The sequence below is a fragment of the Watersipora subatra genome, chromosome 1, assembly GCF_963576615.1.
Source record: "Watersipora subatra chromosome 1, tzWatSuba1.1, whole genome shotgun sequence".
Lineage (NCBI taxonomy): Eukaryota > Metazoa > Bryozoa > Gymnolaemata > Cheilostomatida > Watersiporidae > Watersipora > Watersipora subatra.
Window position 1 is genome coordinate 39,711,594 of NC_088708.1, and position 27,636 is coordinate 39,739,229.

The following is a 27,636-nucleotide window of genomic DNA, read 5'->3' on the forward strand; positions in this document are numbered from 1 at the left end:
GTTGTTCCGAGTGATGCTTCAAACAACTATATTTTTGTCTGACAGTCTAGTCCCCTTGAAGCTGCTAACTGGTTTGCCCACTATTTTGTGGTCTCCTTATAAAGCGGTTGGTTTAGAGTTTTGGTATAATTCAGACATGCATGTAATGTAGATGTCTCGATATTTCAATTCTACAGATTATACAATTAATTTTGTACTTCCAGGCACCTCCTAGTGCTTACGCCCCTCGCTACATTGTATCTCAGAAACATCAGGCTATCTCATTTCACAAATACCAACCGGATGACCCAGACAAGGTGGCTAAGGAATGGCTTGGGCTTACACCTCTGCTCACCCCTGACATGGAACATGACGAGCTATAGACTCGATTGCTTATGTACAACTGAGATGCGACTCTCATGGCTTAGGGCAAACATTTGAATCTCTAACAAAATGCTCAGCAATTCAATTCATGAAGTTCTAACCATTCTTTCCCAGGAACTTGCTTGACCCTCGCGTAGCGTGTTAAAAGTTGGAGATTAATTACCCTTTGTAGTTGACATGTACGTATATACACTGTGTCTTGTCTATGTATGTTTTATATGATATACGCATACATATTTCATATTGGTGCTGCTGCCTTCACGCAATACCTACTCCAAATAAAATGTATACTAATAGCATTTAGCTGGCTTTATTCAGGAAAATAAAATGTATATTTGCACTATAGAATCAAGGCTTTCACAAACATGCTACACACTGCATTCCGTCTAACTGTGTAGTACTGTACCACAGCAATTGTACGCTGCACATAAGAACAAATCGTATATAATCAATTATATTATCTACATTGTAACAAGACTAAGTAACGAGCTCACCACCACTATGTACAATTGAAGCTAACAAACACTTCACTGTTCTGCCATTTCATGCCATTTCACAAATCCCTGTTTGGCCAGTTCTCGATTCACCACAACCACCTGCCAAGAAATGTGACATTGTGTACACACCACAGGTAGTGGATGTAATATTTTCTGCACAATGCAAGTTTGCTTGCTATTTATAAAAATGATGTAGAAAGCAAGGGAGCTCAGAAGGCCAGTTTTAAGCTAGAAATGCTCACAATTAGTTTAGCCGCCTAAAAGGTAAAATATAAAAATTATTTATCTCAATGATAAAACCAACGAGAACCACCAACCAATTTCGTTTCACCCAATGGATTGATTACAAGACCTAGAAATGTATAATTTTTGATGTGTTAACAAAGTCTGATAATTTCATTGAAAAACTACTTATTACAGTTTTTAGTGGCATGAGTCATGCAGTGCGACCTACCTGATTGTTCTGCTGAGAGATGATGTGAATATACGGAACGTTGTTATGATAGTCCATGGCCACTGACTGACACTGAACCATCTGATTAGCTACGAGAGACTTGAGCATCTCTGCTGCCTCTTCGGAGAAAGTATCTCCTGCAACTGTCACAACGCAGAAGGAAAATAACAACAAAGAACATGTAATAAGAAATCACCAGTGTGTTATCACCTTACCTTATTAGACCAACAACATAGTTGTCTTCTGTCGAATCGTGCATAACAAAAAAGTTCTTATTAAAAGAACATGAAGGTTCGGAGACCATCTAATCCTATGTGTCAATAATTGTCTGGTGTCAAGACAACAGTTTCCTAATGCTGGATACAAGTTTAAAATGGCTTTGTTTAACCATTATTTATATGAAACAATAGCAAGATACTGTAAAACCTTTAATTGAATGCCATGGCGCTCTACTTTTCAACGCTTTCCTTAGAGTGGCGCTTCATTAGAGGTCACGCTTAAATAAAGGGTGGCGTTGTATTTTATTTTTCAAAAACGTCGTCAGAATGTTCAGAAGATAAACATTAACCCTTTCAAGGGTTAATGTTCATCTTCATAAACAAGATTAATCCTTTCAATGGTGAATCAAATGTCGCCCACATTTTGTACTCTCCTTCAGGCGATGCGACATTAACCCTTTTGGATGCAAGAAATTTGATAACTTACCTTTAAATCGTTGTAGATCTCTAAATGAATATGCACGAAAAAGCTGATACATGTCTCTACAAGTTGAGATCTATCACTTACAATTAACCAGCGATGATCTTATAGCCTGCGTTGCAATCTGTTGAAACTTTTTAAGTTTTTGTTTCATTTTAAAGTTGAAGGCATATTTTCATTTTATAACTACAGTCAAACATGGATAACTCGTCCACGGATAGCTCGAACACATGGTTAATTCGAACATTTCCTTTGATCCGTCCCACGTAATAATAAATTGCTATAGATAACTCGAACTCAACACTGTTAATTCGAACTGTTTTTTTGCCCAACGGCTACCGAAACGGTTGTTATCGCTTTAGAAAATCACTTTATTCAAAGCCATAGAGGTAAACTTCATCTTTTCGTAATTCATAAGCGTCGTTATTACCACCATCGGCAAAATATTTTTGTCAACGACTTTTCTAAAAGTTTGGTGAAATTTGATTTATACTGCGATAAGATGAATCGCATGCTGTTTTGTATGTGCGTGGCGAAAATCCTTGAGTGCGTGACCCGGCTAGCCCGTGATGAATAGTTTTCCGACGTTGATTCCGTGTTGAATCAACGTCGGAATGTTGAATGTTTAAAACGTCTTAAAAATGTTGTAATTAAACGTATACGTTGTCTGAGCTACAAAAAACTATTCATCGTTTGACCTAAACACAGAATACGTGTGTACATTCAATAAGTATCTATTAAAAAAGCGTGAGTGATATAGAATGTACCGTAAACCTCGTAAAACTTCTAATTGAACTGCCTCGGAGTGTTGCTCTTAACGAATCCCAGGTAAAGTAAGGTAATCTGCATAAACTTCAAGAAAAAACGGCAAAATTGATCCTGGGTAAAACCCCAAAAGAAAAAAATGTCTTTTCTTTTGAGCATTTCAACAACGATCAAGTTTTGCCAATGTCAATCTGAAAAACGTCCTGGCAATAACATCATCTCAAACAACAAACCAATCTCAAGTGATAGAAAAATCTCTATACTTTTTCATGAAAACGTTTTAAACTTTACATTAGAAGCATTTAATTTGAAACAAGCCATTTGTGCTTTTGATTTATATTATAGTTTGTATATGTACATGTTTCTACTAATAAATAAGTAAATATATGGACTTGTGACAGTGCTCTGATAACTTGAACGCTCTGATAATTCGAACACTTTCGCTCGGTCCCTTGAAGTTCGAGTTATCCATGTTTGACTGTATATTTAATAAAGTTGCATAAAAGCTCATTGCACTCATCAATATGTTTGCTACAGTTTGCAGCCAAAACTGGCTTTTTATGTGCAATAGAACAGGAGTTACGAATGTTGATCTATTGGAAGCCGAGTTTAGATCATGCTAACAAATAATATGCTATATATCTGCAAATTTATAAATTTTATAATAATAATCTATCAAATGCTACAAATATATATTTATGAACAAGTGACAAACAAATTATAATACATGCAGCAACAAAAATTAACATTTTTGAAACAAAGATATTTGCATCGTTTGCTCAGGGGGTTGCGGCTCTGATTTTCTGACCTTCCACAATGTCTTCTGACTTTAACTCTTTTTCTGCACTGCTGAACTAGCCGATATTAACATCCAAATAATTTTTTTAGCAGCGCAAAAGTTTTACGCGTTGCTATCTGAAAAAAAGTTTGCGATAATAATGATAAACTTTTAGCTGGATGCACGCTTAGCACAAGTTGTCCAAAGCATCGTAAACTATGGTCGCTTGCTAAAACGTTTTACACTTACAGTACGTCGAAGTATCAAGACTGCGATAAACTAAGAACTACTATTAGCCTAATAGTTACTAATTATTTCTATGGTGTTGCAAAGTTTTTAATGAAAAATCCTCAAGGCTTGGAGCAGCAGAACGGACTTCGATACAAACAGAAACAACAAATTAACTAATTGTTGATGTAATGGAGTCATTATTAGCGCGGTCTTGTGGACACTTTTCCACTGATCGCTTGTTATTATGGGTGCGTAAAGATTAAGAACGTCAAATAGTATTGGTAAAATAGAAGTGGCAGTCAAATAATCGACTATATAATCGACTTCTAGAATTATTGTCTGAGATTAATTTCTGTTTTGACGTAATTTGTCTGAGTGAAACATTTTTGTACGAGGACCAACACTCTTTCTTTCCGATTTCTAATTACTCTTTTGTAGGACAAAGTCGAACTACTAGATGTGGAGGTGTGGGAGTCTACGTGCACAGTGGCATAGTTATAACTGAAACTATTACAGTAGAAATCTCTGGGGCGGAAGCAGTGTCAGTGAGGCTTGTGGGTTCTGATAGAAGAGTGTTTGATTTACTTGTATTTATAGAAGGCCTTCATCGGATATGGGTATGTTCTTGGCAGACCTGGACAGGTATTTGGCAATTTGCGGTGGTCGTGGTGGCAGCGGGGTTAGTCATATTATCACGGGTGACCTTAACATCGATACTCTAAAATCAAGCTCATCTGACTATTTGGATATCATACACCAATATAATTTTTCTAGCATTATCTCTATTCCTACTCGGGTTACTAATACCTCTCAAACTTGCATTGACTATATTTTGATCAACTTCTCTGCCCCCAACTTATTCCTCCTCTATATCAATGACTTAGTTCAAAGCGCAAATTCTTTTGAAACAATTCTGTTTGCAGACGATACCACTTTATTTTTTGAGAGTAACAATCTAAATAGAGACATGGCTCAAATCAACCTGAATCTAGAGAAGTTAAAATTTTGGTGTTTTGCTAATAAACTGATGTTAAACGTAGATAAAACTAATTATATGATAATTAAAAATCCCCAAAACAGATTTCAATTAAAGGAAGTAGTTTATTTAAATGACAGACAACTGAATTACTCAGATAATGTTAAATTTCTTGGAATTATCATTGATAGCTCACTAAGCTGAAAAGACCATATTGACAGCCTCCGTTCAAAACTTAGACAAAGCTTGGGTCTGATTTATATAGCATCAGGATTATTACCTAGAAATGTTTTGATTTTGCTTTACAACAGTCTGATCAACAATAAAATTATCTATTGTATTGAGGCTTGGGGAAATGCACCACGGAGTCACCTAAATAAAATTTTGGTAATTCAAAATCGACTATTGAGAATAATTTTTAATAAACCCCCACCTATCATACTTCTGATCTTTACAAAAAAGCAAATATTCTACCTATTCATGAATTATATCTTTTACGTATTTGCACATTGGCTCATTCTGAATTTAAAAGCTATATTAAATCTAAGCCAGATCCACTTTATGATACCAGAAACTCTCAATTTTCTCTTCCCTTGCCACCTTCGACCTCCGCTGTTGGCCACAGGCGTTGTGCTTACCAGCTGGCGGCTGCTTGGAACGGACTGCCGGTCGGATTAAGGCGGATTGGAAATCACACTGTTTTTCGAACCTTCTGAAACAATGGCTCCTTGACTCTCTGACATAGTTTTTTTTTGCAGTAAATGAACATTTGTTTTTGTTGACTGTCTACCCGGGCTCTCCACCTCGACTAGCTATGCTATTGTGCACATGGGCCCTCATCATTAAATATAGATTGATTTTTCTATTGTTTTTTTGATTCTTTGATGAAAATACAAACAAACAAATAGAAGTGGCGGTCAAATACAGGTTTTACGATATCTTGGTACTATAAGAATGCATATAAGTTTATGGAGACATTTACCATTGCAAGACATAAAATGAACAAGAATACAATATATTGAAAAATACCTTGCTTAGTTTGCCTTACAATGTCTGCCATATGTGTATAATACACAATGTCTGCCATATATGTATAATACACAATGTCTGCCATATATGTATAATACACAATGTCTGCCATATACAGTATGTATAATACACAATGTCTGCCATATACAGTATGTATAATACACAATGTCTGCCATATATGTATAATACACAATGTCTGCCATATATGTATAATACACAATGTCTGCCATATATGTATAATACACAATGTCTGCCATATATGTATAATACACAATGTCTGCCATATATGTATAATACTAGCTGAATGCCCGGCATACCAGCTAGTTATTATATTGCTAGTAATACATACCAGCTAGTTATCATATCATTAGTAATACATACCAGCTAGTTATCATATTGCTAATAATACATATCAGCTAGTTATCATATTGCTAGTAATACATACCAGCTAGTTATCATATTGCTAGTAATACATACCAGCTAGTTATCATATTGCTAGTAATACATACCAGTTAGTTATCATATTGCTAGTAATACATACCAGCTAGTTATCATATCACTAGTAATACATACCAGCTAGTTATCATACTGCTAGTAATACATACCAGCTAGTTATCATATTACTAATAATACATATCAGCTAGTTATCATATTGCTAGTAATACATACCAGCTAGTTATCATATCACTAGTAATACATACCAGCTAGTTATCATATTGCTAGTAATACATACCAGCTAGTTATCATATTGCTAGTAATACATACCAGCTAGTTATCATATCACTAGTAATACATAACAACTTTTCAAACCCATTACCAATTTCATATCATACATATTTCTTCCATTGCTAGCAATTTAAATTCATTTTCAGTATTCAGTGGTGACCGTTTCTTTTGCTATTTATTTCAAAACTACAATTGTAAGCACAAGTAGAACTTACGAGGAGTAATGTTGGCTAAGTAGCACTCTGTAGCCTGAAATGGAAGAGACATAAAATCTTCCTTAATCTGACGAAGTGCTGTCATGGGAACTGAAACATAGCCTCCAGCATCTAATAGCTTCAATTCACAACTGGAATTGTCATCTCCTACTGACATGAGCTGTGCTCGGTGCCACTGGCCATGCAAAGGCGCAACGCATAGTACACCACCTGAAATAAAGGGTCAGCAATATGTGACACTACAACAACTCATAAAGCTGAGTTGATAACTAACAAACAATCACCAGACAATATAGAAGTAATACCTTGGCTTTCACATATTTCAGATCTCGACCAAATGATACATTGACCAAAAACTTTGGGATTTTTACACCTCAAACTTTGAGCAAAAGTTTGGCTTTAGACCAAACCGAAATTGTGAATGGTCTTCAATACCATGCCATACTGTAATATTTTAGGCAACAATTAATAAAAATAGAAGACAAGAAATGTTTTTGTTCTTCTTTTGTTATTTCAATCGATCTTTTCTAAGATACATTACTCCTGGCTTTCATAAGAATCTTTTTAGATTGTAACTAAGCGCAGGGTAGCCTTAGCTTCTTTATGTTTATGTTACTTGGTAAAAATAAAATATAGAAAATGCTTATTACTGCACTTTACATACTACCTGCTCTCTTAGTAACATGTGTGTACAATATAAGCTGCAAAATAGTAAAAAAGGCTTTCAAGAGTTTTCTAAAAGTTAAATTATTAGAAACAAATTTAAATTATTTACATTAATAATAATAGAAAAAAAGAGCTTTGGACTTTGAACAAACTGCTTTTCGAACAGCCGTCGGGAAAGTATTATGGTCAAAAACCGAGATTTGACTGTAGTCGATTTTATACGGGTATGTTTTACACCAATCCTATATTTTATACCTGTTCAGTTGACTTTCTTATATACTTTTTATATACTGTAGAAGATGATATTTTCCTTGGTTAATGAAGTTATTGTAATAAATTGAAAATGACCGCTGTGAAGCAATAAAGCTGTAATCACAGTTCACAAGCATTGCTATTGGAATATCATTCTAAATTTTAAAACAAAACACGCTCTGAATAATGATTTTCTGGCTTGTTGTAGTAGCAGTAATACTAGTAGTCAATTATAGTAGTCAATTATAGTGCCGCCGACCATAATAAATCTTAAGATGAGGAGTGCAGGAGGGTGGATATAATGCAGCCTGCAAGAGGGTGGATATAATGCAGCCTGCAGGAGGGTAAATATAATGCAGCCTGCAGGAGGGTAGATATAGAGCACCTTGCAGGAGGGTAGGTATAATGCACCCTGCAGAAGGGTAGATATAATACAGCCTGCAGAAAGGTAGATATAATGCAGCCTGCAGGAGGGTAGGTATAATGCAGCTTGCAGAAGGGTAGATATAATGCAGCCTGCAGGAGGGTAGGTATAATGCAGCCTGCAGAAGGGTAGATATAATGCAGCTTGCAGGAGGGTAGATATAATGCAGCCCTGTAGTTCTTATTACATTCATGACTCATTAAATATGCGACCTATTGATGCAAAATACTCCCTAATATTGCCAGAATTAACAATGTTATACAATAATACACAAAACTTCTCTCAAATGAAATTTTTTTAATGCAATGACTCAAATCCAATAAACCATCTACTATTTAAACAATTTAAAATGAATATTCAAATGCAGTTGAATAATGCAAGGAGAAAAAGCTACAAACAAAAAGAATCTGGCCATAAAAACGCAAGTTTATAATAAATTTATATACGTAAGCCATACACGCTGTGTATTAACTTATACTTGTTATTTACATAGATACCATGTCTTTACTGTATATTCTAGCTACTTGTATGCGACTATGTATATACTATACCGTCATGGGAGCCATGATCATGCTGCTAATGCAAATATCACCAAACTGACTCTTCCTACAACTCAGTATGCAAAAAAAGTAACAGTATTACCGTAAAACCACTAATTGAACGCCACCTCTATTTAAATGCCACCTCTATTTGAACGCCACTGTGAGAAAAGGGTAGAAAAATAAAGCGCAACTTTCTAATTGAACACTACCTCCAATTGACGGCCACTTTGACAATCTTTTATCTTTACAAACCCAAAATATCAATGGATCAGTAGAAGTGTCCACAAACTCAAATTAATAAAGACTCATTTACATCAATAACAATAATTCTCTTGTTGTTCAATTCTAAAGCTTTTTGTTTTTTATTATAACTTCAAACACAGTCTTGATACGTCGAAGTACATGTATATAAAAAGGTTTAGATTTACGGTGGTACAATGTAGGTGAACGATTAGTTTTAGGGTGAAGGTTGCGGTTAACAAGCAAAACTTTTACGCATGACATTTGGGTTAAACGCAATGCGTGAAAGTATTGCTCTACCAAAATATTGTTTAGACGCTAATATCAACTAGTTCAGCAGTGCATAAAAAAGTTGAAATCAGAAGACATCGTGGAAGTATTGGACAACCAGATGTTCATTCCATCGAAAGCAACAACCAGAACGCAACTATCCTAGCAAATGATGCAAATATTTTTGTTTTAAAGACACTAATTTTTGTTTCTTCACGTAATATAAGTATGGTTCGTTTATGACACTTGTTCATGAATATATATATATTTGTAGCATTTTTTGATTATCATTGCATAACTTATAAATTTGCAGATTTATACCATATCATTTAATAGCATCATTGCGGTTATCTTAACATGGCTTACAATAGATCGACGCTCATAACTCCTCTTCTATCGCACATAAAAAGCCAGTTCTCTCTGCAAACTGTAGCAAACATATCAATGGGTGCAATGAGCTTTTATGCAACATTATTAACTATATATATATAAAATAAAAATACGTCATCAAATTTAGAATGAAATATAAATTGAAAGCTCCAACAAATTGCAAAGCAGTACACAGGCTATAATACCATCGCATGTCAATTGCAAGCAATAGATATTAACTGGTCGAGATATTTCTCGGTCTCTCAATGCATATTTATTAAGAGATATTTGACAAGTTGGAGGTAAGTTAGCAAATTTATTGCATCCAAAAGATTTAATATCGATCTATCGGAAAGAGGGCAGAATATAGGCGACATTCTGATGAGCCATTTGAAAATACAACGCCAGCTTCTATTTGATCGCCACCTCAAATTGGCAGCCACTATAGAGGAAGGGTTGAAAAATAGAGCGCCATGGCGTTCAATTACTGTTTTACGGTCGATTGTATGGTAATCTACCATTAGCCATGTAAATCTACCATTGAACATCCACAGCAACGATTGCACATGATAGCCTCCCACTAGACATAACAATCTACTGCTAGACTTCACTCTAGACTTCAATCTACTGCAATATACTGTTAGACACAATCACTATGTTTCCATGATGCGCAGTACTCCGATGCAGCCTCCTCCGAAGTCGAGGGGATTGTACGTTTACATGCTGCGCAGTGGTTGTCAGCAAATTAGCCAGAAAAGAGAAATTGTATTAATCGAATCGCTAGATGGATACATGGAACCGATCATGGATACCGAACGTCAGAAACGGTCTTTTTATGCTTTTGTCGTCATTATACTTTTATTTACAATACACATTCACAATGTTTTACAAACCTTAACACAATTTTTACAAATAATATATTTTTACTTTAGAACTTGCCACCTATTTTTCGAAAAGTGTTGGTATCGATCACAAAGTCCAGGAAAGTAATCACTTCATCATCCTCGTAGGGGCAGACCATAATTAAATTTAAGTGAAAAAAAAGATAGATAGAATAGCAAAAACAAGATAAGCAGGATAACTTTTGTACTAGTTTATGGCGCTTGAAGAATCTGTCTCCACGGCATGAGAGCTATGCGCAGCCACTGCACAATTGCTGTTTCCTTGCTGCAAATTTGCACTGGCTTCGCACTGATCAGTGCGCAGTGATTTCAGGGCGAAGACGCCGTTTCCATGATTCGGAGAGAGCGCAACTCAGAAGTACTGCGCATCATGGAAACAGTGATTGGTAGTCATTTGAAATATTAATATAAAACAACCATGTAAATATACATTCCCCTTGATTAAGGTAGAAGATAAAAGCCAAACATTTTAAAAATGTTCAGTAAGCAGCAGTATATCACGCTGCAGAACACTAATCAACAAAGAATGTGTGCTATAGTGACCAGGAAAATATTCTTACATATACCTAGCAAGCTAGCCGCACTTGGTGAAATGCCTACCTTCCACTCCAGCCGGCACGGGTGGGGCGGAACTGCCCGAGTCATTGTAGCTCCTATTCATTATATGGTGGAGATTCTGCCAACTGGTAAACATGGGCTGAGTTGGCTGCTGGACAAACACATGGCCGGCAGAGACGACATGTGAAATGACGACATCAATGAAAACACCCATCGGCAGACTGAGCTGTAATGATAGACCATCGTCAGAGTGCATAAATATTCGTAGTGAAGTCTCACCTGCTGGTTGAGCTAGGTCAACAACCTATAGTACTAGTTATACTATCAAGTGCCTATAGATTACAGCCCAAAGGTTTCATAATGATAGACCATCGTCAGAGTGCATAAATATTCGTAGTGAAGTCTCACCTGCTGGTTGAGCTAGGTCAACAACCTATAGTACTAGTTATACTATCAAGTGCTTATAGATTACAGCCCAAAGGTTTTATTTTGCTACAATGTCAAAGGTCTAAGAGCAGTGATCAGCTTCAATTAAAAGTACATATAAATGAGAAGACGATTACTTCTGTGGCGACTTTGGACTAACACTTATAATGATGTAATCACCACTTCTAATAATAACACTTATAATGATATAATCACCACTCCTAATAATAACACTTATATTGATATAATCACCACTCCTGATAATAACACTTATAATGATATAATGATATAATCACCACTCCTGATAATAACACTTATAATGATATAATGATATAATCACCACTCCTGATAATAACACTTATAATGATATATAAACACCACTCCTGATAATAACACTTATAATGATATAATGATATAATCACCACTCCTAATAATAACACTTATAATGATATATAAACACCACTCCTGGTAATAACACTTATAATGATATGAGCAAAGGCTCTTAATAATGCAGATTATTGGCATTAGAAAATAAACCTCGCTTTTGGTAAAATAGTCTGGTTACCACAGGACATTTTTGTGTCACTTTATCACAAAGAAGGCAGGATTATGGGGTATAATAAGTCTTAAGTTTAACAAGTAGATCCTCCTTTACCTTTCTAATTACACCTATTGGTGATAATATTGTTAAGCAGCGATAATTAGCCAGTTAAAAGGCGAGTAGAAATACAGAAACTATTTTTTTTTTATGACCTGCGTAATTAGCAAAATCAGCCAATCAGACCTACAAAGAAGGATCTAGACCTTTTTAATAAAGCGGCAATTTAGGAACACATTAGCATTTAAGAACTTTTCTGTTTTCAGTATAAGTCGATTAGAAACTGTCGTTATTATTGGTAGTAGCAATAAAAATTTAATATCTTCATTCATGTTGGTTCCTACAGCTAGCTATCGTGGATTGCATAACTCATTACAATAGAATATCATATCCTAGCAAGATGATCGCTTTACTAATGAAAACAAGCCGTTAGTCAGTTTTGTGAGCTATTGAGCACTACTGTATCTCCATAGAGCCTGAGAGGTTTATGGCAAGAAACCTTAACATTTCCAACTGCTCGTCTCCTGTAAAAACCATACTGAATGCTGAATGACATTTACTCGTGAGTCAAAATATTTTAGAACTTTCAAACTGCATTGAATCTCAAATCTGAAGAAACCAAGGTTAGAAATCAGCAAACTCCTTCGTCTACTTCATCCTTTAGAGATGTGATCGTGTCAATAAAGTCGATCAAATGAAATTAAGACCAATAAAAGGCTAAAACGTCAGCTACTATTTGATGTTATTGTTGTTTTTGTAGACTAATCCTGTTCAGAGATATAAGCGTTTGAACGAGATCATTTTTTGAAATGCTTAAATTCAAGCAGGTGCTTTATTCGCACGTGTAATAATAGTGAACGTATATGAAAATGTCCGCGAGCGATTAATATACTATCTCTTCTTTAGCCAATCATCAGCATGACATTTTTATATAGATCATGATAAATGTTATCGCTAATAAAACGTGTTGTTTATAACATCGGAGATTCTCGTCGTTAGGAAATTTTCTGAATTACCAGATTAACTCACATTGACATCAATATTTAATTTACTAAATTAATTGACATCGTTAATTTACGGAATCGACACGTTTTATTGACGAGCAACAGAGTTGTAACGATGCTTCCAGTTCCAGCGAATGTGACTCAGAGTTTTCTGAGCACCAGGTGGTTAAAAATTGCGGCAAACAGCTTATGGTTAGAGTTGACAGAAGTCAGCAGCGTTACGCTGTAGAAAAAGATAAGAAAATGGAGGTAAACCTACATGTATCTTTAACTTTTAGTCCCCTGTGTATACACTAAACTAAAGGTAATAATAACTACTCGTGAGTACATTTACTAATTAATAAAATTACAACTTTTTGCTATAAGCAATCATCGTTTCATAACTTTTGTTATCGTTTCATCTAACTATTATACAATCAAACATGTATAACTCGAACTTCAAGGGACCGAGCGAAAGTGTTCGAATTATCAGAGCATTCAATTTATCAGAGCACTGTCACAAGTCTATATATTTACTTATTTATTAGTAGATACATGTACATATACAAACTATAATATAAATCAAAAGCACAAATGGCTTGTTTCAAATTAAATGCTTCTAATGTAAAGTTTAAAACGTTTTCATGAAAAAGTATAGAGATTTTTCTATCACTTGAGATTGGTTTGTTGTTTGAGGTGATGTTATTGCCAGGACGTTTTTCGGATTGACATTGGCAAAACTTGATCGTTGTTGAAATGCTCAAAAGAAAAGACATTTTTTTCTTTTGGGGTTTTACCCACGATCAATTTTGCCGTTTTTTCTTGAAGTTTATGCAGATTACCTTACTTTACCTGGGATTCGTTAAGAGCAACACTCCGAGGCAGTTCAATTAGAAGTTTTACGAGGTTTTACAGTACATTCTATATCACTCACGCTTTTTAATAGATACTTATTGAATGTACACACGTATTCTGTGTTTAGGTCAAACGATGAATAGTTTTTTGTAGCTCAGACAACGTATACGTTTAATTACAACATTTTTTAAGACGTTCTAAACATTCAACATTCCGACGTTGATTCAACACGGAATCAACGTCGGAAAACTATTCATCACGGGCTAGCCGAGTCACGCACTCAAGGATTTTCGCCACGCACATACAAAACAACATGCGATTTTTGTTTTGTATGTGCGTGGCGAAAATTCTTGCGCGCGTGACCCGGCTAAGCCGTGCTATTCATCGTATCGCAGTATAAATCAAATTTCACCAAACTTTTAGAAAAGTCGTTGACAAAAATATTTTGCCGATGGTGGTAATAACGACGCTTATGAATTACGAAAAGATGAAGTTTACCTCTATGGCTTTGAATAAAGTGATTTTCTAAAGCGAAAACAACCGTTTCGGTAGCCGTTGGGCAAAAAAACAGTTCGAATTAACAGTGTTGAGTTCGAGTTATCTATAGCAATTTATCATTACGTGGGAACGGACCAAAGGAAATGTTCGAATTAACCATGTGTTCGAGCTATCCGTGGACGAGTTATCCATGTTTGACTGTATTTGCTTCAAATTTCCTTAAGCAGTTTAGCTAGTAAATTAGATTTATGATTAGAATTTATGTTCCCTTCTCACTTGTAGAAAGTGAAAAAATAGATTGATCAATGCTCATCTTCAACTCCCAGAAACAAAGCTCCGAATTATTGGCTTGGCTTACTTATGCGTTTGTTAAACCATTGTTCATTTTATAATTTTACACTCTCAATCTATCTACCCTAGGACACTTATTTCGTTAGTATTTAGTTTTTTGAGTAGCACACAGAGTAAAATTTCGCTGCAACGTAATTTCACGGCTCTGATGAGTGCGAAAATATAGTGATGTGAAAATAAATGCAGTGGAAAACACAGATTACATTACTCAGGTCCAGTTCGCTAATTAGAAAAAAATTTCAATTTGGGACTAGTTCGTATTTGTAAACCGCAGGTTGAAATGTGTGAGTGAGATCGATAATTCAATTTGATCACTTGCTGCCAAGTGTTTTTTGGACTATCAATGACGTCTAGGTCAGAGCCATATAGCTTCACAGAGTCCCGCGACCAACAGAAGCGTATACGGGAGCTTGCTCGATTCCAAACAAACAGGCCACGCCTACTATTTTTATATAACTTACAATGGAGAGGCCGCAACACTAATCAACAAAAACTTCTCCCATTAGCAGTCACTTTAAAATTGATTGTTGTATCATACACCATTGTAAGAAGACAAAATTTTCTACAAAAAGCTACTAATAACGTTTTTTTTTAAACGTAAAGTAAATGCAAAAAAAAGCGGTTTGAGAGCGAGGTATGAATATTTCATTAGAGATCAGTATGTCGATCGGGTTTGTTTGAAATCAAGCCTTTTTGTTTCCGTTTTTGGTCGCGAGACTTTGTAGAGCTATACGACACTGGTCTAGGTCCCTCCTGCCGTGCATTTCACATGTCTTTCACACTCAAGTCTCAAGAAGAAGAAAATAGATAACAACCAACTTCACAACCAAAACTGTATAACATGGTTGGACCTGGTGAGGGTTGTTATTGTTTTTGGTTGGTAATAAAATTCATCATTACAATAATTATTATTCAATTTTATGACTTCACCTACCAGACTTTCATCTTCATCAATTACAAATTCGGTGACTAAACTGATATTATCATCTTAATTTGCTTTGCCATGCTGCTCAGTCGGTGTATTAGCTATAATGAGTTTACCAGAAATTTCCTATTGATTCCAACCACACACGACAATTACCTGCATTTCTATTATGACGATTTTATTGTGGATATCAATGAATAAAGCCATTTAACTTCGCCCGTGTTCGTTCGTTATGATAGTTTAGTTTTGCTCATGAAATTTTCGCGAGAGGATGACCCCGCGAAAATGCGAAAGTTAGATGACGCGAATACACAAGTGTCCTAGGGGAACTTCCAAATTGAAAGCATTCAGTAGACACATGTTAGAACGACATATCGATGAATGACATATTTATTACATTTGTTTTATTGATTACAAGAAATTTATATGGGGCCACCAGTGGAGCAGTAGTATCAGTGTGAGAACTGCCATACACGGGAAAGAAAGACCATGATATGCGTCACTCTGTTTCTCAAATACATATCGAGTTTGAGTTTACTGCAGTAGAGTAATTTGTTTTATTATATGAGCTGAAACTATGTGAGGGGTCACGACTGGGATGGATGATTTTAATGAATTTTTTTGGCTGAGATGAAAATTTTTTAGCTTGTAAAAAATTATACAATAAAATGATAACGTTGATGATGATGCAAAACATGATTTGCAGAACATATTGAATACATAGCCCCATTGCCACCTGTTTCCACCTGTAGCAAAACCTTGTATGATAGATGGACTTATGAAGTGTAATCAGAGGTGCATTGATTGGTACTTTTTGCATAGCTCGACTTAATTCTATCAAACCATATATTAAGAGCTACTTAAAAAACCTTTAACTCCCCACTACTAAGTGAAAACAGGTGAGTCCACGCCACAAACCGCCAACTAGGTGCAATAATGGCTTTTTTGTTTAATCTGTTGCCAGAATCAGTGGGGTAATTTATTTCAAAGGAATTGACATCGTTTTGTCTTTACTATTTTGGTCAACTCATAAAACCATTTGTTCTGTACTTGAGTACTTCCTACTTGAATCAACTAATAGAATGTGACCAGTATAAAAACATTTGTTCTGTACTTGAATCAACTAATCAAATGTGACCAGTATAAAAACATTTGTTCTGTACTTGAATCAACTAATCAAATGTGACCAGTATAAAAACCATTTGTACTGTACTTGAATCAACTAATCAAATGTGACCAGTATAAAAACCATTTGTACTGTACTTGAATCAACTAATCAAATGTGACCAGTATAAAAACCATTTGTACTGTACTTGAATCAACTAATCGAATGTGACCAGTAAATTTATTTCTACAAATTGATGCTAATAATGACTAGCTAACACTGACTATACATGACTTTGTAGGAATGCAGTTGGTTTCGCCATATATTCTAACATACTATTCAAAGATGCGGCTTGCTTATTGTATCTAGTAACTAGTTTCCGGTGTGGGTAGCAACTGAGAACTTTGCTGATACAAAAGCCGCGATGATATAAGTTAACTCGACAACCTATTACTGTAAAATGGCAGAATCGTAGTCGGTACTCAAATGTTTACACAACATTTAGAGGAAACTAGTATGACAAATTTTCAAGAGTCCTTAATTTAGACGTTTGAGACATTTGTAACAATGTACTTGTAGCTAGATTAAAATTTTATTCTAGCTATCATGAACAAATACAAAATAAAGTATATGCCAATAGAGCTGTGTAGGAGTAGACTTTTATCGCAATAGCCGATGTGAATACGAGAGATAGACATAGGCTTTCTCACTATATACATCATTTTGGGCTAGCCTGTGCACATCTTTTTATTCTGAGCGTTTTTACAGCGATCAATTTTTGCCAATTTTTATCTTCAAACATCTTGACAATGAGATCGCCTAAAACAACAAACATCTCAAATGATAGAAAACTGATAATTTGTTAAAATCAACTAAAATTTGATGCACTCACATCTATTATAAATAATTAAATGATTACTCAATCATGAAGTAAATACATTGCTTCATTGAAAGTTCTGCATACTCCCACTTATTTGCAAAACCTGTGTACTGCAATTCAATGAATCAATGATGCAGATTATGATTCTTTATCATACATATAGGTTATAAGCTATACATTAAACTGCTGTCTGCTTTTGATTACCGTTGGTGTGGTTGCTGCACCCATATGGTCTATATATCTGCAACTACAGATGTCTCATGAACCCTGTTGCAGTCCATGACCTGCCAAGTCCCTTTGGTCATCCTGTCAAATCTCACAACTTGAAAAACTCCCAAGCACAAATTTTAAAATTCTGTTGAAATTGCATCAGCCAATGAGTTGTTTCAGCAGCGTTGAACGGATTACATAACAATATAACCTAGTGTGTTTGATTACAGGCTTTCTTCCAGGAGTAAAGCAAATTATCTTATTGACATGTGATACTCCATTGTAATGAATTATGCAATCCATAGTAGCTCGCTGTGAGAATCAACTTAGGCAAAGATATAAACTTTTCACTGCTACAACTAGCGTTAAAGATGTGGTTGCGTCAAAAAATTCGATTTGTTGAAATTAAGACCCATAAAAGGCTAAAACATCAGCTACAATTTGATGTCATTTTTGTCTTTGTAGACCAACCCTGTCCAGAGATATATGCGTTTGAATGAGGCCCTCTTTTAAAAAGCTCACGTTCCAGCGGGTGCTTCTTTTGTGATGTCACTAGTAATACATCTAAAAAGAAACCACGAGCGATAAATATAAGGTCGCTTTATTAGACAATCATCAGCGCGAAATTTTTATACAGGTCGTAATAAATTTTATCATTCGTAAAACGCGTTGTCTGTGATCTCAAATTTAGGGATTTTACTCTATTACCAAATCGCATGGACATCGATATTTACTAAATTAATTAACTTCGTTACTTTGATGAATTACTCGATCGACACGTTTTATTGGCGAACAACATAATTGTAAAATTGCTGTGAAGTTACTGCGAAGGTGACTCCGAGTTTTCTGGGCATCAGGTGGTTAAAGTTCTACGGGAAGATCGGAGAATGGAGGTAAATTTATTTTTTACTTTGAGTCTCCTATAGAGTTTCCTGTTGAGTTTACATTCAGATTATATTTCCCTGTTTGAGGCTAAAATGTAATTTCCTGCGCGTGCGAGATACGTATGTACAGTGAGTTCTTGACGGCTTCTCTTTAATCCATAGCATCTAGCAATACAATGGCTTAGATTGATGAATATACTAAAGGTAATATTTTAGTACTCATTAATACATGTACTAAGTAATAAAATTATAACTTTTTGCTATCACTAATCGTTTTATATTTTTTTATTGGTTCACCTAGCTACATTTACTTTAAATTTTATGCGGCAGTTTTATCTAGTAAATTAGATTCATGATTTGACTTTAGATGTTCACTTTTCACTTGTAGAAAGTGAAAAAAATCGATTGATCAATGCAAATCTTCAACTTCCAGAACCAAAGCTTCGAATCGTTGGCTTGGCGTACTTGTGCCTTTGTTTAACATTTATTCGTTTTTAAAATTACACTCGCAATCTATCAAACTCCCAATTTGAAAGCTTTCAGTAGATACGCTTTAGAATGACATATCTATGAATGACATATATTTATTGCATTTGTTTTACTGATTACAGGATGTTTATGTCGTCCCACCAGCTGAAGCAGCTTTGTCAGTGTGGAAACTGCCATAAAGAGGAAAGAGAGACTTGAATGTGTGCTGCATAAACCATGATGTTTTGTTTGAGTTTGCTGCAGTAGATGAATTTGTTTTATTGTATCAGCTAAAACTATGTGATTGGCCACGACTTGATGAATATTTTTAATAAAAGCTTTATGCCGAGATAAAAATCTTTTTGCTTGTAAAAATTATATAAAATAATATTGTTGAAGATAATGCAAAACATGATTTGCAGAATATTGTAGTGAATTGGATACGGTATATGGGTATCCGCAGAACTGGCGAATGTGAGTTTAAATCAAGTTTGCAGCAGACTTCTCATCCTTAAAACTCTCCCTATGTATATTCTTTTCAAAGACGCAGCTTGCTTATTTTACCGTAGTAAGAAACTAGTTTTTGGTGTGGGCAATGATATACAGCCCCGCCCCAAGGATAGGCGACGGACATAATGTGGGCGGGGCTTTTGGGAGGCTGTATATCGTTAGTGTGGGTAGCGGTGGAACTGTGCTGATACAAAGACCTTATTCTACATAGTTTGCTTGACAGAATTACCGTAGACCGGTAGAATTGGTAGTCGGTACTCCTATGTTTACACAGCATTTGGAGAAAGTGAGTAAGAAAATTTTCAATTTTCGTTATTTGAGGCCTTTGAAACATTCATAATAATGTATCTGTAGCGGGATTTAATTAAATTTTATTCTAGCCAACATGAGCAATTACAAAATAAAATATATGCCAATAGCGCCGCGTAGGACTAGACTTTTATCGCAAATAGCCGATGTGAATACGAGATATATTGACAGATAAATCACGCGTGACATCATTTTGGGCAAGTCTGGGCATGTTTTTTTGGCCTGAGCGTTTTTACCGCGATCAAATCTTTTCGATTTTATTTTTCAAATATCTTGGCAATGAGATCGCCTAACACAACAAACAACATATCAACTGATAGAGAAAAAAAATGCTTTCTTTTAAGATCAACTCAAATTTGATGCAACCGCATCTTTAATGACAGCCTTCAACTGACCGATACCGGAAATGGACAAAAGTCCTAACTGCATACAGCAGATGCAGTTAGGTAAGACCTTTGCAGATACAAGCAAATATCAACCGTATTAAAAATTATCTAGATTTGGGTCTAAAGATATGATTGGCTGATTTAATGAAATGCTCATGGCGTAAGATAAAAATACATTTTTGTATTTTTACTCACAATTTAATAGCTAATAGTTCCTAGCTTATAAACTAAAAGAGCAGTCATAGTGCATTTATTAGAACTTGAACAGAAAATATGCCGCGTCTTGTGTTAAATAAACTCTTCATAAACACAGCTTCAAACCTGTGTTATGAGAATTCATTGGCCAACAATGAACAGCTAGTGAAATAAATATTGAGAAATTGTTTATAAAAATGCATGTATTTTTCCCTTTGCAGCTATTTCAAAGTTTCATGTTCTCTTGCATCTTTTACACTTTCACACTATTCTGTTCAAACGTCGAGCACTTTATTTTTGGAAAACAAACCCGCTCCTTCAGCCTACGGAATATTTGAATTTGAATTTGAAGCCATGTTTTAAGTAGCAAAACAAATTAAAACTTTCACATTATTGTTGATGAATATCTCTGCTGATACACGTAATTGGCTTCGTGGCCATTCTGTGTATCAACATTACCACTATATCACTTTATATTATTCTATCAGTGATAGTACTCTCCTCCTACTCAATAGAAAGTGACACAAAGGCTTGCGGATATAGCCAAGGCCTACCAACCTGCATGATGTTCTGAGGGAGTGTGAGGGTGGGTGGAGGTATAGATGCATTCACGTCAACCTGAGGATAATGTCTCTGTATTAAACGCAGGGCTCTCTTCACATCCACTCCCTTACCTACAAGACATACAACAATTTCAGTTGTAGGAACGACAGCCAGCGATATCAAATTGCTCAGCCAATTGGCAATTATAAATCTGAAAATAAATTTTGCACCCTTATTTTTCTCCCAGCAGCAGCGCTATTCTATTTACCTCGCTGCCAGCACAATTTAGCAATAATATTATATACTTTCAAGATGGGCAACTTTAAATGAGACTTGAAAAAATACAATTTGTATTTAAAAAAAGGTTTGGCAGCATTCGACTGATAACCTAAAGCATTTATTAAAAGTTGACTTGCAACAAAATTCACATTACAGTTATTTGATATGAAAAGATTCACCATGTCTTACTCTGTTGTGTTGTAGGTGCAAAATATGTGGAAAGGTGATTACAAGCTCTTAAAAGCTCAAAAACGAACAGAAAATCGCAGCCACACGAGACCGCCGTAGTTTGGATTCTCTTTCCAAAACGGCTCAAATGTGACGTAGTTGTGAGAGATGGTTTGTTTACACTTTCATGCAACCTTATTCGTCGAAATATTTTTACAATTATACTTCACACATTCAATAAAACCATGTCTATTGTTCTTACGCGTCTATTTTATCGTCATTGTAATGTTGTCACTTTTAGCAGTGATATCCTATAACTTACCATAAAAATTCGTTTAGTTTTTTAGCCTTAGCTTGAAGGAGTACATATCATTGTCTGATTATCATGACGAACCTGTTGGTCACTTGTGATAATCGAAAAGTGCTGCAGAAGTTATTTGCAAATTATTGGGTCACATGATCAGATTAAGACTTGCCGATTAGACCAAACCGAAACAAAACTGTCAAGTAGCGAGCATCTATATTTGATACTGGGTCTTCGGTAAAACCCGAAGTGTTTGTCATAAACTAGTGCTACGATAAGTTTTATATTGAGCTTTTTATTGGCCTTTCAATTCACGTGAGAACATCCCATGAAAAGACAATAACCAAATTTTATGGCTACGTCATCGAAATAAAAAGATTCCAATCTACGGCGGCTTTTCGTTTTTTGAGCTCTTAAGAGCTTGTAATCACATTTCCACATATTTGGCACTTACAACACAACAGAGTAAGACATGGTGAATCTTTTGATACCAAATGACTGTAATGTGAATTTTGTTGCAAGTCAACCTTTAAATAGCGACACCACAGCCTTTTAGCCGTACAGTGGCAACAATAGAACTATACATTTTGTCCAAGTATGAAAATCTATTAGACAACAAGCAATCACCTCCAATTTCCATTCGCAAAATTATTGAGCGAGATCAAACTGAAAAAAAAACTGAGGAGTCCGATAAAATTATTTTAAGCGCAGTGTAGTAATAAGCAAACCTTTCACAATATCTGACTTGTAGCAACCCTCTCAACATAGCTTCAACAATCTGCAATGCATTACTTGTTGCCAGGGAACCATAGTTAAGCCTTCTACGCTGAATAACTGGTTGCTAAGCAACCTTACGAGGCTAACGTTCCCGAGTGACTGACTTGTTGCCAGACTTTACAAAACAGACCTTCTACAATGAGTCAATACAAGGTGACCTCGCACTACAACATACCTTGAACAGTACAGGACTTGTTACCAGGCACCACAAAGTGTCGTCCAACTCTGATGTTTGTTCTTGTTTCCGTTTTGAGCGCTGATATATTCTTGCCTTGCCTTCCAATAAATCGGCCGCACAAAGACTCGGGAATCAGGAACTGCCGCATGACATTGGCCTCATCCTCAAACAACTCTTCAGATGTCTGAGAAATTTTGACATTATGGTCAAGCAACAGCTTGACTGAGCAACATGAGAAACAAATGCTGACGTCGCATAACTGAAGATCTTTAGTGGCTGGGCCAGAATCGAAGTTTGAGATAAGCAGCTAGCCTGCCACCAATAGCCTTAGGGACAAGCAGTAAAAGTACAGTCAAACATGGATAACTCGTCCACGGATAGCTCGAACACATGGTTAATTCGAACATTTCCTTTGGTCCGTTCCCACGTAATGATAAATTGCTATAGATAACTCGAACTCAACACTGTTAATTCGAACTGTTTTTTTGCCCAACAGCTACCGAAACGGTTGTTTTCGCTTTAGAAAATCACTTTATTCAAAGCCATAGAGGTAAACTTCATCTTTTCGTAATTCATAAGCGTCGTTATTACCACCATCGGCAAAATATTTTTGTCAACGACTTTTCTAAAAGTTTGGTGAAATTTGATTTATACTGCGATACGATGAATAGCACGGGCTAGCCGGGTCACGCGCGCAAGAATTTTCGCCACGCACATACAAAACAAAAATCGCATGTTGTTTTGTATGTGCGTGGCAAAAATCCTTGAGTGCGTGACTCGGCTAGCCCGTGATGAATAGTTTTCCGACGTTGATTCCGTGTTGTGAATTTTGTTGCAAGTAAATCTTTAATAATAATACTAAATTACAAGAAACTGAAGAAGAAATTAAACAAATTTCTGACTGAAAAACATTACTAAGAACATCATTAAAAACCTGACGAGCCTGATCGTACTCTCTAGAAAATAAGTTTTCAGATACAAAAATCTTGACGACAATTTAAAAAATGAGTAATAGAAGATTTGTGCAGCTCGTAAGGTCTATGCGATCAAGTGCGAACATTCAAAGTAGTGACAAACTAAAGATGTGAACCTCCTCATTGTACTTAAGATATTAGTATAAGTTGCAATAAAAGGTAATAACTCATCTCATCAATGAGAAACCTGAATGACATCAGACAGTTTGAGGCGATTGCAGCAGAAACAAGCCATATTCTAGCAAAAAACAACCAAAACAAGCAGTACTCGACCTGTTGTATTTTTCACTAAAATGTAATGATTATAGATAGGGCTTAGATACAAAGTGTGGGACATCTGTTAAAACACATAAATGCATAGTTGAAAAACTTCTCTATATTAAAAGCAAACTGTTCAACTCCCAATTACTACCGAAATGTGCAAATCAGTGTGCTGTCAGCCTTCCTTCAATAGATCGTCTTTTACCACAAATTACTAATTAAATGCACACTGACAACAATGTTCTCTATACTAAAGTTATAAATGGTGATTCTAACGGTCAGAAGTATTCGGGCACGCATTACTTACCAACATTGACAGGTTAACTAGGGCTAACTACTGACACAGTGAGTAATATCTTGAAACACTATACTATACAATGAAACAGCCCCCTGGATCTTGGGGGCTGTTTCATAGTAAATGCGCTATTTGTCGATAACATATAAAGGCTAAAACAAGGGTTTCGTATTCTCAAATAGAGCTCAGACTAAAAGATATCATAAATATATGTAGACCAGAACAAGAGTACCAGAAGATACACCCTTATAGAGTATTATCTATTGTTCAACTATTACAAAATGCTGAAACCAAAGTCCATTGTCAGCATAGATACAGCGCAGTAACATATATTAGTCCAATAATGCATCAAAACCATCTTCGCTGGAGTTTCATTGAAAGAAATTTGTTTTTGCTAACAAAGGCAAAAAAGCTTTCACATTTTTTATAGTAAATAAAAAATAACAATTTTCTCTGAAAGTCCCATCAGACTAGCTTAAAGCTTTCATTCTCTAAATATTCACTCGACCGCTGCCATCTTGCTTTTGTCTCTGGTCTACTTAACATCATTTTTATAATCAGGAATAAAAGCTTGCGATCGTGTCGACATCGCAAATTTAAATAAACATATTGCTAGGTATTCAATTAAGTAGTACTACTTGATTGCAATCAGGGAAATTTTGAACATTACTATAAGCAGTTATTTTCAAAAATATTTTCAAGTCCCCAGGCCTTCCTGAGAAAACAACTCCGCATAATATTACATAATAATATTACATGGTCTCCATAAAACGCGTATTAGAATTAATATAAATTGTTGATTGATGACGTAGTTTTAGAAAGTTTAATTTTTACTGATGATATGAAACCTAAATGCTTAAAACAATATTGCAAACATGCAGAATGCTACATGAGTAAGTTCTTATACTCATGAATACCTGCAACAAACAAAGGAGATGCAGCTCACTTCCAGCTGCTGAAGATGGTTACAGTGCATGCTTGTTCGTCCATTGAACATGATTGATAGCAATCCACCGAAGAGAAAACAATGTACAGTGACTTAGTAGCTAGTAACTAATGCAAACATGGCCACCATTTGCTAATCTTCAGCTACAGCAGCGAGTGTTAATGGTCTAAAAGCCAACAATTTTTTCTAATTTCTAAGAAGTTGACCAAACTAATAAACCACCTTACCTCTCGAGGGCAGAAAGTGGAGGCTGCGGAGTTATCCTGAGACTCTGCTAGGACAGGCTCTGCCTCCTGCTTACCTCGCTCCATCTGAGTCAGGTCAGTCTTGGCAGTGACATCACCCTTCTCAGCCTGTGACCAGATGTAATGCACTCACAAGGATATCTCACTGGGTGATGGGAACATACAGCTGATGTTAGCTATGTATTTGACATTGATAATAACTGGCTTAATAACAATCATCGATAGAGAAGGCAAACTTACAGCTGGCACTTCATTTATCTGCTTTCCTCCATCTCCTGAATCAACATCTGAAGAAATGCAAGAGGAGACTGAGCGGGTTTCACTAGATTTCCTGACATCGTTCAGCGCCACAGAGCCAATTCCGGAGTCAGTCGTGGACAGACACCCATTCGTGCTGTCTTCACTGACCCTTGAACTGTTCATATTTATAGCAGACTCAGAAGTACCGTTGCTGACACCTGGTAAGTCTATTTTTGGAAGCAAGCTCAGATTCTCTTCAATTAAGTCAAGTTCAGCGGACAACTCCTCTGGTGATGGAAAATCTTTTGCCGACAGTTTGGTGCATTCTCGGATTTTAAAATCTACTGAAACAGACTTGCTCTCAGAATTTGTTACTAAATTATCGACATCTTCGACACACGAATCTGCATCAGCCACAATAGAGGAGTGTTCACTATCAGACAAGGACGTGTCTACGGGTGTGGCTGATGTTTGAACGATTACAACTGAGGCTCTGACTTTATCCTTTGTAACAGGAGTCTCACAGAGTTTGCCCAATTCATGGGCTTTAAAATCAACTGGAGGTGAAACCTCAATTTTATCTTCGAGCGTTTCACACACCAAACTCTCTGACTTCTTGGTTTTACCAGCTAGGAAACCATCATATGTTGGATTAGCTTTTGCGAATACAACACCAGAAGTTGATGGCAAGATTGTTCCATCGGTAGTTTTAAAATCAACTGGAGGCGAAACTTCAAGAAGTGTGCACTCAGTGGTTTCACTAATGTCTAATTTACCTGACTTCTCGTGCTTGGTAGACATTAAGCTATTGAATGTTGGCCGAGCCTCTGCAAACACAACAGCACAGGATGTTGATGGCGTAATTGGTTCTTCTACTGCATCAAAATCAACTGGAGGCAAACCTTCAGCAAGCGTATTTTCAGTGGCTACAACAATGTCTAATTCAACAGATTCCTTGCGTTTATCAGTTAGGAAAGAGCCATGCGCTAGCTTAATCTCGGTGGACATGGCAGAACTCGATGTTGATGGCATGATCGTTTCTTCTATTGCTTTGAAATCAACTGGAGGTGAAATCTCGGAAGATGTGCTTTCAGTGGTTTCGCCAATCTCGAAGTTTCCTGACTCCTGTTTATCAGTTGTCAAAGTATCTCGTGCAAATACAATGGCAGCAGACGTTGATGGCAAGTTCGGTTTTTTAAAGTCAATCGGAGGCGAAACCTCAGCAGGTTTACCATCCTCGTCCTCACCTATCTCCAATTCAACATGTTCTCCAGATACTGATGCTACCGACCTTGACATCCTGTTCCCTTCCTCAATGACTTCAATGCCTTGTTGCTGAGCTGATCTAGTTTCCGTTATTATCGTATGGATGAGATCATCCTCAGTCTTAACGTCCTGCTCAGTAGTTTTAAAATCAAATGGGGGTGATATCTCTGAGACTTTCCCGACAGTGCTTCCTTTGTCACCCGCAGCTGAACCCTGTAGGCTTTTCTTTCGCTTACTGAAAAAGCGCCGGTAAATTGCCAGGCTTACAAAAGCTACCCCAAGTGCGCTTAGCGCCGCTAATAATCTGTTCTTGCTGCCACCTGTAGACATGCTGCGAGGCTATTTATGACCCATCCGAGAATCTACAAATAAAGCTGTGATGGTTAGCATACAAAGATGTTGTCAAATGAAATAAGCTGGCAATGAGGCTATAGATCCTATACCTTACATTGTTATCATCCAATACTATACATTGTTTTATGGGTATAGGTATATGGGTAAACAGACAAAAACTGTGTTGCTTATTAAGACAAAAATATATTGAGTGAATTGGCATTTCATGAAATTTTTTGCTTGTTGAAGATCGCACAATGTATAGCTAAAGTTGGCTGCTGCATACCT

The 27,636-nt window shown here is 36.1% G+C and overlaps 2 protein-coding genes across 2 annotated transcripts in view; one reads left to right on the forward strand and one right to left on the reverse strand.

Annotated features, from left to right (window-relative positions):
* The window catches only part of LOC137389483 (beta-1,3-glucosyltransferase-like), a 44,081-nt gene extending 43,201 nt beyond the window's left edge, over positions 1-880 (forward strand). The window contains exon 10 of the mRNA XM_068075535.1: positions 204-880. Coding sequence (XP_067931636.1) covers positions 204-362 — 159 coding nt within the window. The 3' untranslated portion in view covers positions 363-880. The remainder of the gene's footprint in view (positions 1-203) is intronic.
* Positions 822-27,377, reverse strand: LOC137389324 (serine-rich adhesin for platelets-like). The gene is made up of 8 exons (XM_068075493.1): positions 25,750-27,377; positions 25,492-25,617; positions 22,786-22,972; positions 21,098-21,213; positions 10,999-11,182; positions 6,734-6,943; positions 1,315-1,457; positions 822-959 (listed from the first exon to the last, which is right to left on the reverse strand). The coding sequence occupies exons 1-8, from the start codon at positions 27,343-27,345 to the stop codon at positions 891-893; spliced, it is 2,631 nt and encodes an 876-aa protein (XP_067931594.1). The 5' UTR covers positions 27,346-27,377; the 3' UTR covers positions 822-890.
* Between the last annotated feature and the right edge of the window lie 259 nt (positions 27,378-27,636).

Excerpts from the sequence above, each read along its gene's own strand:
- LOC137389324 (XM_068075493.1), bottom strand. The coding sequence starts at position 27,345 with ATGTCTACAGGTGGCAGCAAGAACAGATTATTAGCGGCGCTAAGCGCA. Across the intron at positions 21,214-22,785 it reads CAAGTCCTGTACTGTTCAAG|GTAAGGGAGTGGATGTGAAG; the intron begins GTATGTTGTAGT and ends TATGTCTTGTAG. Across the intron at positions 1,458-6,733 it reads CTTAGCCAACATTACTCCTC|TTGCAGGAGATACTTTCTCC; the intron begins GTAAGTTCTACT and ends GCGTTGTGACAG.